We start from the raw sequence: 19764 nt of genomic DNA on the forward strand, positions 1-19764 counted from the left end.
GCGTGCTGGAGGGGAAACGAACACACTCATTCACGCTCACGGGTGGGCGTGCACGCACACATACACACGTACACACACACTGACCAACTGACGGACTGATGCACACTCACTCGAGGACAGACAGACACAGACACGCACGGGTACACGGCAAACGAAACGCATCCGTCATCGGCTGAACAGCTGAACTGACTTCACGGGAAGGAAACACCGACGCAGACGCTGTCAAAACAACCGCGGTCACATGCAATGCATAGTGAGGATAGACAGATATGTTGACAAGTCTGTGTCCCTCGCTGAGAAATGATGGGCCTTTTGGAGTGTACAGAACACTCAGATCTCATGGGGTGTAAACGAACAATTAACCTGTTTTTCTCTTTTCTACTTGCAGATCGATGCCCTCAGTAAGAGAAGTAAAGAAGCAGAGGCCGCCTTCTTAAACGTGTATAAGAAAATAATTGATGTCCCAGGTAAGAATATGACTAATGCCTGTGGGAAATATTGTGTGTGTCTGTGTAAGTGTGTTTGTCTAGACACCTCACCAGTCCAAAAAAACGTTATCATGAGGCCCTCTTATCCATGCAGACAGCACCAACAGGGGAAGAGAAAATGCATGACACCATCCCTCTGGTGCTCCTTCACTGTGCATCCAGGCGCGTGCAGTGCCTTAATATGTCCCCACGAGATCTCATCCCCACCGGTGTAGCCTTTACAGGGTCTCAGTAGAAGGTGTGTTCTGATATGGATGACAAGTACACCCACGATTGGCCACTGCGAAGCGCACACATGAGCAGTCACATTCAGCTTACTGAGGCCGAGGAGGGACACGCAGCACAGAGTGTTACAGAACACACACAGTCACAGTGCTACTGGTTGGAGATTTTCAGCTATATGGGAGCCCTGGAGGGGCCATGTATGTTGGAATGAGAGTGGATGAGTTCATCTATAGCGTAAGGAGGTCATCATATTCCCACATGGATAGACCTACAGTAATATCTTTGGATTGTACTGCTCCCAATAAGTCAGCGCCAGCTCTGACGGGGCTATTCTTAACTTGCAGCGAGACAGTGATGTAATGCCTGATGCACACACGCATACAGACACAGACCAGCCTGACTAATGCAGCAGTCTTGAAAGTGGAAACAGTGTGTTTTGTTCTGTGCTCTATCAGCTGAAGGCCTGGTTAGTCAGCCTTGTGTGCTCTGCTTTAGATTAAAGGTGTCTGGCGAGAGTGTTCAGCACCAGTGCCCCACGAGTCAAACTGCTGTTCAGTTGATTTTTTTTCATTGGGGGTGGTGGTGGTGGTGGTGAGGGGGACAAAGAAGGACAATGGTTTGATAAGAGGGAAAGTTTATTTTCAAGGGCGCCGAGGCAGATAGGAGCCCGAATGCAGGGCATTCAGTTATGTTCCTTGGTGTTTGTACTTGTGTGTATTTCTGAGTCTGTATTGTGAGCACAAGTGTGTTTGTCTTTAGGTGTATGTGTCAGAGCTTAGCCCTGCATGGTGTGTCACCTTGACAGCACAAAATCAGCATGAAATTCTCCAATCGTTCTCCGCTGATCTCTCATTAGCATAGTTAAGATATCTAACTGCGTCAGACATGAGGCAAATACACACATACACACACACAGCCCTTACCCCCAGCTGTAAGCTGTCAGTTCCTCTTATCTGTACAACACACACACACACACACACACACACACACACACACAAACTGCTCTTTTAGCTGGCATGCTGATGAGCGTCGCCTGCGTCTCTTGGCTGCCTGTCACCAGTCTGCCACCCATGAGCACCAATCAGATGTGATTGGCCTGACTGACAGGGCTCTGTTCATCACACTGACAGTTAACCCTGCTGTGTTCAGAGACGTTGGTAAAATACCTCCAGTAAGTTGTCTTTCTTCCTCCTGTCTCTCTTCCTTTGATCTCTTAGTTAGCTTTTACGTCTCCTGTTATACGGCTCTACTTTTTCCATCTGTCTGCTCCTGTGCTTCTTTTACTTGCTTTCAAGCTGATTCACATGAAACACTTAAACTGATCATAGCCAGGTTTTCTCCATTGTTGTCTGTCTCATCTGTGTTGCTGTCTGTGTCTCTTTATTGGTATCACTTACCCACTTGTGCTGCTGTGTTAGCATGATTTTTTTTCCTATACACAAAAGTTAATCATATCCTGACGATAGTCTTTTTGATACGATGGTTGATACTATACCATTCAACAATGTTCATGGATAAAGTTGTGATATGGTATGTGAAAACTAACGCTAACTTTTCTGCTGTGTGAGACATATCATTGATCAGTACTTCATATTAATATTCTGTGAATATGTACAGTTGGGCCTCACAGATACTGGAATTTTTAGATTGATTCTAATAGTAATAATGTATATCAGCCTTAATTTCTATTGAGTTGTTAGAGGATCACCACAAATATCCATTTCCTGTACTGGGCATTATGAAGTTGAATCATCAAACCGGACTGAACCAGTAGCAGTAGTCTGTAGTGGCCTGATGCATCACAGTGACATTGACATGTAACTTACCTTAGCATAATATTGCCAGTAATTATGATGTTACTTTGTCCTCGGTAGAACTAGTTAAAGCCAAAGGTCAGGGTCAGCTCCAGAGCAGTGCTGCTGGAGCTGAAGGAGATTCATTGCCCTGCCTAAGGACACCTCATCAGGGCAAATGTTTTCTCTCACAGGGCCATGAATGTAGTTATTCCTAGCTCAGTAAGTGACCTCGCTTACCCATGTTTGTGTTATCTCCTTTGCACTTTGTTAATGTGGTGTGTTTTTCTGTGGCAGATCCTGTACCTGTGCTGGAGCTGGCCCAGCAGCTGCAGCTGAAGCTCCAGAGGATGCATGACATTGAGACAGAGAACACCAAACTTCGAGAGACACTGGAAGACTACAACAAAGAGTTTGCAGAGGTCAAAAACCAAGGTTAGATTTGGATACACGCTGACACACATATTTTGGGACTTTCCTAACTTTCAGAACAGCAGATGTAGGGCGGTGCAATTAATCATAAGTAGTCACCGAGCGTTGGGCTATATCTCATTTTTGATACATTAAACCAAAATTTCCCACAGTGTACAGTATTATAGTCCTATTTAAGTTACACTGTAGGGCGCTGAGGGAGAAATCTATTCTAAATGATGAAGTTAGGCTGTTTCCTATCACAAGGTAGCTGCAGTGCGCTTGAACTATGCTTTTTAAACCCAGACAAAAAATTGAATTCGTGTTCTGGTTTTGGTTTTATTGGTGTTTTTATCAAAAGAGTACCAGAGGCAGACGTGAACCGACAGACTGTCACACTTGGGTGGTAAAATCACAGATCTCAAAAGAGGAATCTGGGCTAGAACAATGAAAAACATTTGTGGTGAAATCATTCTGTCAGTTTTTTCTTGCAGAAATAGAACCCTAGGAATAGTATAAGTTACAGGTTTTCATTTGGAAATTTTTTTTTCTTTTCAAAAGCATCGTGACGACCTTAACTTTAACGAGGTCACACTCATAAGAAGCAACATTCAAAGTTAAGATGTAGGTTATTCCGATTCTCTGAAAGTGTGCTCTCCATTCTAGTCATAAGATTTGAATTAGTAGCATTTTGTGATTGCTTTGCATAAGACAAGATGACTCACGCTGTTTCAATGAAGGCCCAGCATTTTTGGTCTGACAACATTCCCAACATTCCGGAGGGAAACTCATAAAAGATAGGGAGGTGACGTGGGTACATTTCTTAAGACATTAGTCTGACTGGGCTCTGTAGCATGTAAATGGGAATATATTATTTAGGCCAGTGGTTTTGAGTATTTCACTCAACACATTGTAGTCAATGAGTAAGATCTTTACACTACTGCTGGTTTGAAAATATCTGCTTCATTAGTGATGATGGAGAGTAAACATTAAAGTTTGAAAGTTTTACATGTACAAAATTAGATGTAGCTTAAAAATCTCTTTTCTCTTACCAGAATGTATGGTTTGATTGGAATCCCAACATTATGCCTGTATCATGGTTTCCGCGCAGTCTTAAAAAGTCTTAAAAGTCTAAAATTCAACAATGCGAAATTTAAGGCCCTTAAAAGGTAGTAGGTCTTAAAAATGAGGCGCCAAGTCTTAAATTGACATTACGTTAGATCTAGCGTGTTTAAAAAAATGTTCCCGCATGAGTTTCCGACAATGAAATCAGTTTGACCACATAAACGAATAAATATTCAAGGTGGAACCAATAAAATGAGAAATCCAAACGCTGAGGGCTGCATCGAGCCAGATATCTTACATAGTCTCCAGCGGACCCAGCACCTGCTGCTATGCCTCGACCTCCTCCAGCGACCCAGGTCTCCGCTACTGCTGCCCAGGTTCCCAGTACCGCAAAACAACATATGTCAATGATAGACACACTAGTTATTACACAAAAATATTTCAATTTTTTTTTCAATTTATTCTTCTTCTTATTATTATTTTTTAACATTTCAATTCACCCTGCTGTATATTAACAGATAAAATTTGAAATTGAAAAGAGTGTATGTAGAAGACCTTTTCAAGAGTTTGCATTTTATAGTACACTTTTTTTTTTTAAACCACAAAATTTTCAGTGGTTTTGGGGGGGGGGGGGGCGGGGGGGGCTCTTCATGAATAAAACTGACAAACTACCTCAAGGTAAAGAGAGGTGGAAAAACTGACAAATGCAGAGATGAGTGAGAAGGAGTTATAAAAGTGGTTTAATTTCAGTGAAGAAGGAGGAGTGAGCGAGTGAGCGGGGAATGTTTTGGAATCCCCCTTCCTCAGTGAGAGTTAATTGGAACAGCTCAATAGCGGCAGGGTTCCATTCTGCCATTGATTTTCCTGTTCCCTCATCCTTTATCCCTCCTTCCCGCCTCAATAGATGGGGGATATTTAAACCCCAAAACACGCTGTCGAACTCCCACTCCTGTTAAACACACACACGGACCGGGCTGCACTCTAGCACATGCACACACACACACACACACACACACACACACACACATTCACACATACAAAGAGTGCAGGGGCCATTGATCCCTGCAACCTAAATGTTTAAAGTTCAGTTAAGCAGTTAAGGGGTAAGAGGGCTCTGAGGGGACTCTCCTCTATTGATTATGTGTCAGAGCAGTGAGACCGGAGTTTAAATCACACACACGTATACACACACACACACACACACACACACACACGCACAAAGTGCTAAGAGCCCTCAGTCAAAGGCAGCAAGCAGCAATGCTCTTTATCATTGTCTCAGTCATTTATATCTTTCTCGAAGAAATACACACACGCATACACACACAAGGGGCCTATTTATTACTCCAGTTATGTGTTAGATTTATTTCAGGCTGCCCCATACAGAGCTTAGCCATCAGCAGGTTATGGGGTTTCAGCACTAATGCAGTCCTAATGAATAGAGCACATCTACTGTTGGTGAACATTGAATATTCTTTACCAGTCATGGATGTAAAGATTAGACAGGAGCCACAGGGGCCCAGACCACCGTCTGTGCTGACAGAGGAAGAATGTGGGATGTGAAATAGAGTTCTAAAACGCACCTAGTCGAAAGCATTTTTGTCATCACTGCTAATATATTACATCTTAGAAGCTTCTGTTGTCTGTTTCTATGTATTTTCTCAAATGCCTATATATTAACTTTGTACTATTAACTCTTTCCTTCCTTTTCTCTATTAGAGGTGTGAATCTTTACTAGCTTCATGCCTCTTTTGATTTTCCTGTCAGCAATTGAGAGCATCTTAGTGTATAACACTCTCACTCTTCATTTATCTACACAGACAGCAGTGGGACAATTCAGGCATTCCACAGTTTGATTCAGTCCTGATTATAAGGGCCAGAAATCAATCAAAAATCAACTACTGATACGTTGTCATCATTGATGTGTCTCAATTGTTTAATTTTTTTGTTGTTGTTGTTTCTTCCACCCATTTTTCTTTTTGACCTTATGGATATGGTTCATAGTGCTAAATCCTCCTCCAGTACTATGGATATTGTTCCTGCAAGACTTACAGTCATTGATTCTAATGGTCCTGCATTGCTTGACTTGATAAATAGTTCCCTTGCCCCTGGCTGTGGTCCTTACGACTTCAAATTGTGCAGCCTGTTGAAAAAAACCTAACTTCGATGCTTCACATCCCTGCAATTACAAATGTATATCAAAATTTACATTTAGCTCAAAGTTATTGGAATAAACAGTAGCTAAGCAGATACTTAAGGTGAAAGAGAGAATTATGTATTTGAAAATTCTCAGTTAGATTCGAGGCAACATCATAGCGCTGAAACTGCTCTTCTTAGAATGTGGAATGCCCCACCGTTGAGCACAGATACAGCAGAAATGGTCCTATTTACTTTTGCTCAGTCCATACTATTTTAATAGTCAGACTGAGTTTGAGTGGAGTCCGTGGTCTGGTATCAAAGGAACTGTACTTGGTTCTTTGATCTTGCATAACTATGTTTTGTGGGAACAGTATTCCATTGTATAGAGTCAGTGTATGGTCTCCACTGCACTGTGGTGTCTCTCAGGGATCTCTTTTAGGAACGTTATTTTTTCTACCTTACACACAAGGCCACTACGTCATGTCCTTAATGTGCATAGTTCATTTTTTAAAGCCCTGATGTTCAGCTTTACTTACCTTATCAATGAATGCACAGCTGATATTAGTAACTGGCAGCAACCTCGTTCATCTCATCCGCTCAAAGCTTATCATTGAACCTGGCCACTCTTCTCACTGGTTTCATCAATCTCTTGTCTGAAAATGTAAGCACTTGTCAAGAAATTTAGGTCTCATCTTTTACTTAGTTTTGTCTGTCAGTTTAAGTGTGTGACGCAGTCTAGTTTTCATCAACTTAGAAATTATGCCAAAGTGAGTCAATTCCTAGATCATGGAGTTGGAGAAACACATCCCTATTGCTATTTCCTCACGTCTTGATTCTTGCAATGCTAGATTTTCTGTACTGAAAAGGCATTGCCTAAAATGCCCTGAATTAGTTCAAAATGGTATTGTAAGGTGTCTGATGAGGGCTGAAGTGTCAGCTCACATTAGCCCATTGTAACTTCCTTGCACTGGCTCTAAAGGAAAATTAGGAACCATTTTAAAATCCGTATGATGACCTTCAAGATATTACAGGCCTTAAAGGCATGTTAAAACATGTCTTTACTGTCTACCTTTTACCTCAGAATAGAACTGATTTGACCTCTGTTTTTCATGTTTATTAATTTATCTTCATGGAAAACTCTTATTGCACTCACAGCAAGGACCCTTAGGATCTCTCCCACTCAAGGACAATTTTATCTTGCCATCACCTCGTTTGTTGTGTCCACTGTAGCTTCTTGGCATATGTTTTGGTGTGTGAATCCAGTTTAGGGAGATTCTTCATTATGTTATCATGTTCATTTGTCTTTGGCTTCTTAAAAAGTGTAATCAATTACTACATTTTCTGTATAAATTGTCTCCCCCATCCCTATCAAGCAGTAAAGATTAAAAAAAAAAAAATTATTCAAAATTTGACTTTGACTAAATTCTGACTATTGTCAGACTTCGGTCTGTTAGAAAAGAAACGACATACTACAATTACACATAGAATAGAAACAGTTAAAAAAAAAGAAAGAATCCAAGGTCCGTCTTTACTTAGAAAGTGCTCGTAAGAGTCAGACTTCAAGAGTCTGTAGTGTACAAAGCATCATCTTTTTACTACCTTTATCAGTGTAACCCACCTAAGTATGTAAACATTACAAAAACACATGCAGACAATGGGTACTTGACTAGTTTGACTCATGCTGTACAACATTTCATTGTAGAGAGCACATAAGTTGTTGTCTTCATCCCAGAGTTTGGTTAAGTTCTTAAATGCTTCCATCTGTCTGTTCATCAGCAAGTTTAATTAGTTACTGCTGGATTTTGAAGATCTGCTAACTTTAGAACTTTAGTTTCTGTTTGATAGCATAGAAAGTGCCCTTGCGTGTGTTGACTCGGGGTGTTTTACTATCATCATACTTGAGATCCCCTTTTGGTGTTCAGTCAAGAAATCGATTTTTGACATTTGTGAATTGATTTAGCATCATGTGCATTGTGATGCCTCTCAGAATCAAGACTTTTTCAGACCTCAGTTAAACCCTCGTCTCCTCTTTGACCTTCCCCAGAGGTGACCATTAAGGCCTTGAAGGAGAAGATCCGTGAGTACGAGCAGTCACTGAAGAATCAAGCTGAGAACCTGGCGCAAGAAAAGCAGCTCCAGCTACACAACGACTATGCAGAGAAGGAGAGGTGTGTACACTGTTTATTTGTGCTTCTTTCCATGTGTGTATTGGTGTCTGTGCTACTCGTGTGTGAGGAGTTATAACATCTAGTATTTTAAAGTTCGGGTCATTTTGCCCCCACATTTTTGTCATTCAAATCTGTGAATGATTGGGTTAAGGTTTGTTTGTTTGGTTTTTTTTAGCACTTATAATTTCAGTTATCAACAACTTTATTTTTTCTTACTGTGCCCCCTTATTGCCATGGTCATGTGTATTAAAGAAGCGGAAAAAGACAATTCTTGCATTTTTTTACTGTTTGCTTGCCACTCTTTCCTTTGATTTGAATCAGACTTCTATTTTTTGTCTTCACCGCAATATATTTCAACCCTGTCTGTGTGGAATAATTGCTGCTATCGCTCCTTTGTTGTTGGAAATGTACATACTACACCCACCCTTCTGAAATAACTAGACAAACATTAAATGAACAAAAATTATATGTATAATTATACTTTGATATAGCTGATTATGGCTTTATAATTGATTGCAATGAGCTACATCCTCTGTAAAACCATTAGGCATTTTGAAATGTGTGATTTTTCAGATACATCTGACATTTTTGGCTGGAATTAAGAAGCCACAAATTGCTGCCACATATTTTAGGAACATTCAAATGACTGACTTCTGATTTGAAAACTCTTGTCTAAGGCTAGAGTTCCTTAGGAGAAACTCCGATATTGCTCAGAGAAAACCTAATCTACATAAGGACAATTAAACTAGTGATGCAGCTATATTATCAGCAGATATTCCATGGTCAATTTATCTTATGAGTCCACATTCAGTTTAGATTTTTAAAGGCAGGTTGAAAGTTGACCTAGTAATTTTAAAATGTTAATTTCAATAATTACAATATGTGCTCCTCTTTTAAATTAAAGGATAAAAAAAAATGTGATATGAAGAGATGAGCATCTTCTGATTAGCTGGCTTAAAAAAAGGCGTACTATCAGTGTGTATGAAGAGGACAAGAGCTCTACCGAAGGCTTGTGGAATCTGAAAATGTATCTGAACTAGAAAATCAAACACTCCCAAACCTGTCAATCTCTGATTCAAAGTAACAGATTAATGTGCTCAAAAGCATAGTTTGGCACTTGCCTCCAACCATCTTAATGTGCAGTTTTTAGTGCATGCTATGCCACCATGCAGATATAATAATGACGTATTAACTCAGCACTGTTTAAACTTCAAATTAATATTCCTGTAAATGATGGAGACTAATTTCCTCAAAAACATGAAGTAAAGGATCCTTTTTTTTCTTTTTTCTTTTTTCTTTTTTAGATAAAAATGGGAATAAAATAAATAAAACTGGGAATTATCTTCCTCACTGTTTCAGTTCTTTTGCATACATATGAAATAATATACTCACAGGTGTTTGATTACTTTTTACTTTCTCATTTTATCTTTGATTGGCAAGCTGATCTGAAACAGTAGTCTTTTTTTCTCTGTTTCCTTTTTAATTAATTTTAGCTACAAAGTTCTTAGTTATTAAAATACTTTAAGAAAAAAATCTCAGTGATCAGCAAATCAAACCAAATCACACATCAAATTTTCTTTAATGTCAATCATATTGTTTGCTATGTCAAGCTTTGTTTAACTCATTGCCCATTTCAGACGTACATTAGAAGATCAATTGTCCATCTGTATTTCCTGTACGTCAGTGTTTTATAGGCCCCTTCCTGTCTGCAGAGAGCTGACTTCCTGTGTCTGAGAGGGGCAGTAAATGGATGGCACCTCTGATGCATTTTATTCTGCAAGGAGTGAGGGAAGGAGAAGGAGTGAGGGAGGGAAAGAGAGGCAGAGATGAAAGGATGAAGTAGAGGGCAGAAAAATAGAGATGACAGGAGAGACAGATTGGCGGAGAAGGGGGGCATCAAAGAGTGCCATAAAGACCGTCTTTGTGCTAGATTATTGATGTTTTTACACGCAGTGGCAATTTCTCAGCAGAGCCCAACTTTTTATATGGTAAGAATGAATCTATTTTATCCGTGTGGTTTCTCTAGCCCCCCTCCCCCCTCTCACTCAACCCTTCCTCGCTCTCTCAGTCTCTCTCTCCCCCGGGTTCTGTGTGCCCCAGTGGCCAGACATTCCTGCCTAATAGGGCTGCTTAATGAGGAGTGGGTTGTGTTGGAAGGATTTTAGTGGGGAAAACACTTCAGAAATGGTGGGAAAATAGAGAATAGTTGCAGTTGCCACAAAGTGTGAACCGAAGATTTACTGACTCAGTATCTCTGTGACACTAAACGCCCTGCTCCCTGTTTCTCGCCTTCTCTCGGCCTCTGTAGGAAACTCCAGGAGAGCCAAGAGTCCATGTCCTCAAGGTTGGAAGAGGCCGAACACAAGGCCCAGTCCTTACAGACAGGTAATCAGCTCGGATAAAAGGGCACCCTTATCCTTGAATGTACGGTGGCTTTTTGTCCACAATTTGTTATTCTACACCATTTAAGCTTCACTTGAAAAGGTGATGTGTTCTCAGGAATCATAACTCACCTCTTCCTTATCTTTTTCAGCACTTGAAACAACTCAGGCCGAGCTCTTTGATTTGAAGACAAAATATGATGAGGAATCCACAGCAAAGTATGTGTCTTACTGATTTGTGTGTGTTTTTTGTATGACCCCCCCCCCCCCCCCCTTCCCCGGCTCCTCCATCCTGACATAATCATCCTGTTTTGTGAATCTCTTTGCCTGGAAACTCCCCCTGCTCTCCTAACAGCTGGATTGTCTCCCACGACGCTCAGCAGCCTCCAAATCCCAGCATTACCCACGCACTGTAAATACTGACGGGGATTGTAATGCATTCAGCAGCCACAGCGAGCACAAAAATAGAGATTTCCTTGTGGTGTATGTTAAAGCGCTCTCTAGCTGCTTTCACACATGCACTGCAACCCTGAAGTCATGTAGACATTACCCAGAGCAGCTGTAGGTCCAAATCAGTTGGACTGGGCATTTAAACTGGCTTAACCCTGCCAGTGCATAGTCTGTTTAGTATACGATGTGTGAATAGTGTTAACCAGAGAATTCACTGCAAGCCAGTGGGTGTGTTGATGATGGTAAAGGAATGGCTAGACATTTGGTTGTTTTAGTCCAATTTAGGAGACTAAACCAGAATGTATGTCCAGTAGACGAGAACATGCACTTCATGCGTGAAAGGGCAACTCCATACAATACCATGAGAATCAGATCTAGAGTTCATATGTGGGGGAAAAGCGTCTGATTCATCAGGGTCATGACAGAGATGAGGGCCATTTTAAAATGTCAGACTGCAGCATAGACTTGTAACAGGAAGGACCAGTAAGATAAGGTAGTCTCAATTACCTGAGCTGTGGGTATCTATTATTATTGATCTTATAACAGCGGTGAGGATGGGAACAGAAGCTTTGTCATGTCAGCTCTCCACACTGTCAAACGGCACTTTATGACATTCACACTTCTTGCTCCCTCAGGCGGGGAAGCAGAATTGCTTGATCATCCAATACCACAAAGAACCACAATCAGAAATGCTAATATTCTCAGCTGGAAAAGCAGAGATTTTTTTTTACTAAAATAAGTTTTTCTAGTACATGAATCTGTTTTTGAAGCTCTGAACTATTCATATAATGGTCAAATTCATCCTGAAGACACACTCTTTACAACCTATTGCAGGGTATCAACTTGGCTTTTAAGGCCCCTCCACCCAGTGTGTTTTGCCCCAAACTCATTGTGTCTATCCATTAACAGAGTTGTTAAATTGACTGGCTGGTACAAACAGATCGATCCCTCTTCTCTCCTCCTCACAATACTTTTTTTTTTTCCCCCTTGATATGTCCCTCACTATCTTTTATCCCTTCCATTTTTGAATTTGTGAGTGTAAGAGGGAAAGTCCACAGGAAGGTATTGCATACAGTGAAATGGCATTAATCAATACCTTCATGTCGACCCCCTCGTCCTTTGCACATCTGCACTGAACCAGTCTTGTGCTCACTCTCTGTCCTTTACATTTATTTGTTTTTCTGTCCGTTTCCTTTTATATCATAAGAAAACATCTTTTGAAAAAGGATATATAGTTAGGTCCTATTTGCTTACAGAAGCTAATAAACACATGCCCTCCCACACAAACACACGCACTGACGTACACAGACAAATACACACACTCGCTCACTCACTTGTGAGCCTGAGGCAGTCAGGGTCCTTAACTATGTGGCGTGCTGTGATCTGAAATTTTAATGCAACGCTTTAAAGCACACACAAACCCTCTCTAACCCTGCACCCTCCCAGTCCTTGGAGTCCTTCCCCCGTTTACTGCTTGGCTGAGCAAATCGCCAGTGTTTGGCTGAACACAACTTTTAACCCTTTGACTGCATATATTTTGGCACTGCGCAATGAAAATGCATACATATCATGTACTTTTTTCACACAAACTGATATCCGTATGCACCCACATGCGCATGCGCGCGCGCACACACATACACACACACACACACACACTTGCTCAAAACTTTTCACTAAGGAGGACATTGCGTGACAAATCTCCCATCCTCTTGCTGCATTTGGGTAATCTGCCTTTTCAAACACACACTAGCATGCGTACACACACACAGGGACATAAACACACACACACTCTGGGAATTTGGTCCATGTTGCAGTGCCCAAGTGTGTGAGCTTCAGTGGGAAGCAGGCCTGCAGATGTAGCATAGCCCCCTCTCTGTGTTGCTTCTGTGAGGTTCCGGCTGGCTGCATTTTACTCGTTTAGTTACTGTTAAAGATGATTGATATATTGATCCCTAACCCCACAGGACCGTGTATGTGTATGCGTGCGTGTGCGCGGCTTCATGGCATTTTGGGAAAACCATTTAATTGTTGATAATTAGTCAGCAATAAGCTTTCCTTCCCTGTCTTCATCTGAAGTACACATGTACACACACACACACACACACACACACACAAAATGGCGCATAATATACACACACACACAGACACTCACACAGCTAGCTTCTTTTTAAGCCTCCTTGAAATCCCCAAGGTAACACGCTGTGAAAACGCAATGTGGAGAAAGCTAAAGAAAGAAAGGGAATGGAGTGATGAAAGCTGGAGGGCAAAAAGCAAGGCAGAGGCTGGAGGCTACAGCAAGGAAGAAGGGATAAGTGTGATAGAGGAGGGAAATGAAAATCTAAATCAGGGGAATATCCTGCTGGCACTGAGGACAGAGGCCGAGGAAGATAGGGTGAAAGATGAGAGAGGGGAGGTGGAGGAGGGGGAGGAAGAAGAAAGCAGGAAAGCGGAGGGCAATGGTAAGGGAAGGAGTTGAGGGGAAAGTATGAAGGAAGGCGGAGGGTGGAAAAGAAAAGGAGAGGTTGAGTGAGGAGAAAGAGAGAAGATGATAAGAGATGAAAAGGCCTGCCTGAGATGGAGGAAGTACAGTAGGAGCTTAGAGGCTCTGGGCTTGTTTCTGAAGTCCTACAGTGCTCACTGATGTCACTGGGTGCATCCGTCGGCTTTCATGGTACAAAAGAATGTGTGTGAGTACGTGTTGTTTGTGTGCATGTATGCATTTTCCATCACATCTACGCATTTACTCTATAGCTCCTCCTTGTGGCTGTTCTGTGGAGTTATATATGTGAAGTTTTAGTGGTTAAAAAAAAATCAAGCTTTACGTTACAGAGGACCCTCCCTTGACTGCTTGATGATTTAAGTCCACTGTATGCATTGGTAGGCCATGGACAGTTCCTGTCCTTCCCAGCAACTGACCGACTGTGTCAGGATATGGAGAAAATCCCTTCCCTGTGATCTGCTTTGGCCCTCCGCCTCTAGCTTTGCCTTTATAATTCCCAAATACAGCCAAATCCAAAGGTTATTTAAGAAGACTTTGTGCATCTGTACTTTGATTAAACGATCACATTTGGAGCAGGAGCGGTGGTGTATTTGGGTTGCATTACTATCCATAAACGCTCTCCATTACAAGCTTTTCTGGCTTGTTGGCTCCCTGACCTTACATTTGTGTGTGCGGGCGCGTGACTGAGCATGCATGCGGGTCCAGCACACTATAGCTTAAGACAGGATAAAAGCTGGTGAGGTAGTGTACTATTATGTTGCTTAAATGCATACTAGATCCTTTTAACTGTTAGGGAAAGAATAAAAGCGCAGAGTGAAAAGCTCTCCCACCCTCATCTGATTCTTTTTACCGCATTGCCTGTGGCACAATGTTGACCTAATATTAACTGTGTCTGTTTTGTTAAACACATTCAAATCAGTAGTACTAAAGCCTATGGGACATAACACTGTTTCTCATACTGTGACACACAAATACAAAAGCTGCGTGGGTCTTTGGGTTCACTATCAAAAGATTGCGATGAAATCAAAAGATCTTAATGGATACGGCAGTGCACATACACTCTTGTCATCGCTCAGTACTGCCCGTGTGTTTGTATCAGTGGGTAGTGTCACAGATGAATGCACATACCACTTTTAACATGTAAGCTGTTACTTTCATTTTTTTTAACCTTTGTATATGAAATCTTTCATATAGTGAAGTGTAACCAGAATACATTGCTCACTTACACTGACAGCTAATTAACATAGGGTAATCATTTATGCAATTAAAGAATTAATGGCATCTAATCAGAAATGTAATGCACATAATAAAAATTATTAGTCTCGGGCAGTTCAGGGTTGCAGGCTTCGTTCCTGAAGTTAGTTTGCACACCGTCATCAAAAAAGTAAAGGTGGACATGTCACTCATAAAAAGAGGTTTTAAACCCCCCCCCCCCCCCAAAAGTTCAATAAGAGGCGGTATCATGGGGATGTATTCCTGCTGTCTGACCTCTAGCAAGTGAGAGGTGAACCATGGCCTCCATCCAGACCATTAGTCAGACACAATCACACAGCTTCATAGCAGATTAGTCTGCTGTATTAGGACTTAGAGCTCTATTAATGTAATCCCTCTGTTTTAGTGTGGCCTGGGTTTAGGGGCTTACATGTGCACATGAAAACGCACACACACACTCTTAACTACATGTATGCACGCACCCATACAAGCTGTTTGGGTTATGGAGTTCACAATCAATGGATTAAGGTGAAATTTAGACAGTAGGTTAATGGACACAGCACTGGTATTCTCTTGATGTGTACTCTCTGAACAATAACACACAAACTCACAAACACGATGAGTGCAGCGTGCACTTTTCTTATTGGGAGGCATCTGCTTTTATCCATTCCTTGTTTCCATTTCTGTGATCTTGTCTCTTTTAAAGACTGTCACATCCTGTGTTGTTGTTTTTGCTCTGTGGTAACTGAATGTCTTCCTCAGGGCTGACGAGATTGAGATGGTGATGACAGACCTGGAAAGAGCAAATCAGGTAACACACTGCCCCTCCACTTAATTACTCCCCTTTTTTAACTGTTTTTTTTTTTTTTTTTTTTTTTTTTTTAAACACCGTATGATACAAACTGTCAAATCAAATCATCCTCAACTGGATTCAGGCACTTAAAAGAAAGAAAAAAGTTTTAGATTTGCAAATGTGTTTAAAAAAGTAAGCTTGGGTATATATAATCGTTATTGTCAACATATTCCATGAAAATAATTAAATAAAAGCATGCTACTATAATGCATTGCGTGTGCGTGTCTAGCGTATTCCTCTGTCAAGTCGACCTCGATTGTCATCCAGGAACACATCAGTGATTCACACTGTTGCGCTGGCTGACACGTTCCTTCATTACCATAAACATAGACACTGTGGTTTAAAATAGTTCCAAATAAATGCTCTTTTAAATCCCTGTTTTTGTAATGTTCGCTAAAAACTACAGCTGTTTTAGATTTTTTTTTTTAAATCAAACTTTTTATTTTTATCCCTTTTTTTAGGCTTAACATTTGGCTGATGGTGTTAGAAAGGATTGAATAGTGAAAAAAATAAAAACAGTTATTTTAGTCCTTTTACAAGAGTTGTTGACAATAAGAAAACAAACTTGAAAGAAAAAAATTCTCATCTGCACAAAATCAATGAAGTGTGTTTTATATAAAACAAAATAATTAGCACCGTGAAGACTGCTGTTTGTTTTACATTTATTACACATCCACTAACCCCATCCAGCTGAAATAGCCCCGTTAGCACGCCCTCTGCCCTTGTGCTGTAAATATTCCTTTGGTATCTGTTAATGTCATTGTTGTTAACTTTCATTATTAGCCCAAGAGTATGATTTGTGGCTAAAGGGGGTAGCATAGGCATGTAATGTTAATATTAGCCCAAAGGTTAGCACTCAGACTATAATGCCACACACACACACACACACACACACACACACACACACACGCACACAAACATAAACTATTCACACTTGTGATTTGAGGTTTACAGAGGATGACAGCATGGCCTCCAGCTCAGTCACAGACTTTTTATACGCTTTTATAAGGAGAAAATGGAAAACAGCATTTTATTTCTGCGACTAGCAGACCGACTCCCACCCTGTCAATAACAGCCCTCAATGTGGTTGCAATTAGGAACACTGTGGAATCGGCTCCCCGTAACGTCTAATGATGGCAAGGTTGCCTATGATTCCCAACTGGAGCATGGCAGTTTGGCCATAACTATGAGGCAGCGGGTATCATCTCAATTCTCAGGATTAATAGTTTCATTGACTCTGCTTGAAGGAAAAACCCTCCCTCAGCCATCACCCCACACTTTGTAGTATAAATGTGTTTACGCTGGAAGGGTGAGGCCTTTCTTTCCATATGGACAAACATTTGGCTGGTAGATGATGATGGTGTGTATGCTTCTTTTCGTGCCCCAAAGTTTGTACAATGCAGAGCAATTCTAGCACCTTTTTGGCTGGAAAAAGAAGCTGAAATCATTGTTGTTAAATAGACATTAACTCCACTGACACAACCCTCAAAACACTGTGAATTTGTTGCTGCAAGACAGATAACATGTTCAGGAAGTGGCATGCCACTGCCATGCCATGTCAGTCTGCTCTCTTAGTCTACATATATTGAAGTTTTCCGGTGTTCCTCAGGGCTAAAAAAAAAATCGAGAGAGGTTTAAGTAAATGTGTATGAAAAAAAAAAAAAGACATTAACACAGAATAGAAGTTTGTTATCATTAATCATGTTTGACTGTAAGCATCCCCGCTAGTGGATTTTCCTTCAGCGTTTGGCCTTCTCCTTCCAGCGAGCAGAAGCGGCTCAGAGAGAGGCTGAGTCACTCAGAGAGCAGATGTCCTTGAGTAACCAATCCCAGCAGCTCGGCAGCCCAGCCAAGGCCGACCCCGACATGGTAAAACATTTCACTGCTTCGCTGATATACAGCGTGACTGACAAAGAGGTATGATAGGGTAAAGATCAACTCATGCCTTTATCACTGTTGCACTCAGTCTCAGTTTCAAAGGTAGGCAATTGATTGACTGTATTGATTTATTGGACATGTGTCAAACTGCAGAACTTAACCGCAAGTATCTTCTCCACTGGTTCTCCAGTGGGGGGGGTGTTAGCCATTAATGAGTTACTAAGTACTGAGTACAGAGGTTAGCTTTCTGTATGACATAGAAATACTGATTACAGTGAATTTTATAGGTGCTTTCAGAAAACTTGTAACAGTAAGGTTTTTGATTGCTTTTTGCCTGAACATCAGTACTCTCTGTCCTTAAGGAACAGGCAGTGGAGGTAGCACCCAACTTGAGTCTGGAGGCAGAGCTCAGGGCCAAAGAAAGGGAGACCGCACAGCTGGTGGAGGACGTCCAGAGACTGCAGGCCAGCCTGACCAAACTCAGAGAGACCACCAGCTCCCAGATCACACAGCTGGAGGAGCAGCTGAGCAGCAAGACTGCCGTCCTTAAGGTACCAACAAAGCTTTGCGTTTTAAAATGTTACCCATGCGTTCTCAACAGTGCTAATTTCTGTAGAGACTAATACTGCATTTATTGTCAGGTCCATTTCAGTCCTTTCACCTCTTGTTAATCTACAGGAACTGGAGGAGAAACTGCAGAAGCAAGCTGACTATGAGGAGGTGAAGAAGGAGTTGAGGTGAGTAGCAAACACAGAGGAGCGTCTGTGTATGTCCTGCACAGATCTATTTATTGCATGTGTTTGATGTTAACAAAGTTAAACAAGATGCGTGTGTTCAGTTAAGATGTTTAACTCAATTGACTGTCCTCATGAAAGTGAGGCTTGTATATTTGTAACTTGATATTGTCTCTCTTACTCGCTGCCCCTCTATCATCTCTTTGTCCTTAAAGAGACAGAAATAGGAAATCAGGCACACCAAAGTGTGGTTATGTGTGTGATTGTGTTTTTTGTGGGGAGTTTATAAGTGCAATATTATTTTTGTCTTTCCTCAGTATCCTCAAGTCTATGGAGTTTGGAACTTCTGACTCGGTGCAGGTGTGTGTTTACAGACACAGGCAGCATTTACTTTTGTACCCTACACATAATGCTGCAGAATTCTTATTAATAACTGCACCCATAGAACAGTGAACATCAGCACTTGGATGAAGTAATGACAAAAAAGTCTAATCTAGATCTCCATTCTATTTTTTCATCTGTACATCCATCACCCCATCAGGATTCAACCAAACCCCTGGAGGTGCTGTTGCTGGAAAGGAACCGCAGTCTTCAATCTGAGAGCGCTGCCCTGCGTATAGCCAACACTGAGCTCAGTGGTAAGTCTCCCTGAATCACCAGGTTTTAGTAAAAGCTTGGCCCATCAACATCGACCTGATCAGGCTCGACCTTCACAAAACCCTCTGTCAGAACAACAAAAGTACTCTGAAGTTGAGTCCAATATTCAAGAAAGGGCTGCGAGAGGCTCATGACTGGTAAGGTTCTGCAGGGACAGCTTGGTGCAGAGATATGTACGCTTTGTTGAAATACAGGCATCTAGATTCTTTTTCTCTGAGAATACTTAAGCATTTAGAAATGGTTTTTTTTGGGGGGGGGGGGGTTGATTTTTATTTACAAGAAATAAACATGGTACAGAGAAGCTGTTGCTTAGGTGCCACACTTGATGAAGAAGAAAGAAAGGCACTTCTTTGAATACTCAAGCAGATCCACCTGAAAACTTGCAGTACACAAAATTAGGACACCATACTACATCAGGGCTCTTGCCCTCTGCAATAGTGTTTATGGCTTTGAAATGTCATAGCTTTAGGCTTGAATAGCTGAGTAGCTTTGAATTGATTAACATTCACAGTTAGGGGAGCCTACTGTCTTATTCAATCATGTTAAGTCTCAATGGTTATGCATTAGAATAATTTAACTTGCAGCACTTATCATCAAGATGGATTCTAGCAGTTACAAGACTGAAAAAATATAATTCATAGCTATTTATTTTGAGAATGTAAAATCTGTTGACATTTCTATTGGCGTAATAAGTGAAATAAGGCCTTTACTCATAGTCCACAGAGCTATAACGTCTCCGCTTTTAGTGACATGCATCTGTATTCTGTTCTGTTCAAGAGTTTTACTGCTTCATTTTTCCTCTCAATGTATTTT

The 19764-nt window shown here is 41.2% G+C and overlaps 1 protein-coding gene across 3 annotated transcripts in view; it reads left to right on the forward strand.

The window, feature by feature from the left end:
- Positions 1 to 19764, forward strand: part of cux1a (cut-like homeobox 1a) — a 61179-nt gene that overhangs the window by 30164 nt on the left and 11251 nt on the right. For all 3 annotated transcript variants that reach the window (XM_086216308.1, XM_086216309.1, XM_086216310.1), the window contains exons 4-14: positions 389 to 467; positions 2804 to 2941; positions 8163 to 8286; positions 10595 to 10671; positions 10820 to 10886; positions 15592 to 15640; positions 17447 to 17551; positions 17923 to 18111; positions 18239 to 18297; positions 18612 to 18654; positions 18836 to 18932. In XM_086216308.1, the coding sequence (XP_086072434.1) occupies positions 389 to 467; positions 2804 to 2941; positions 8163 to 8286; positions 10595 to 10671; positions 10820 to 10886; positions 15592 to 15640; positions 17447 to 17551; positions 17923 to 18111; positions 18239 to 18297; positions 18612 to 18654; positions 18836 to 18932 (1027 nt within the window). The remainder of the gene's footprint in view (positions 1 to 388; positions 468 to 2803; positions 2942 to 8162; positions 8287 to 10594; positions 10672 to 10819; positions 10887 to 15591; positions 15641 to 17446; positions 17552 to 17922; positions 18112 to 18238; positions 18298 to 18611; positions 18655 to 18835; positions 18933 to 19764) is intronic.

Source organism: Aulostomus chinensis, chromosome 10, assembly GCF_037954235.1.
Source record: "Aulostomus chinensis isolate RoL2024-O1b breed Wild chromosome 10, RoL_Achi_v1.0, whole genome shotgun sequence".
NCBI classification, from domain to species: Eukaryota; Metazoa; Chordata; class Actinopteri; order Syngnathiformes; family Aulostomidae; genus Aulostomus; species Aulostomus chinensis.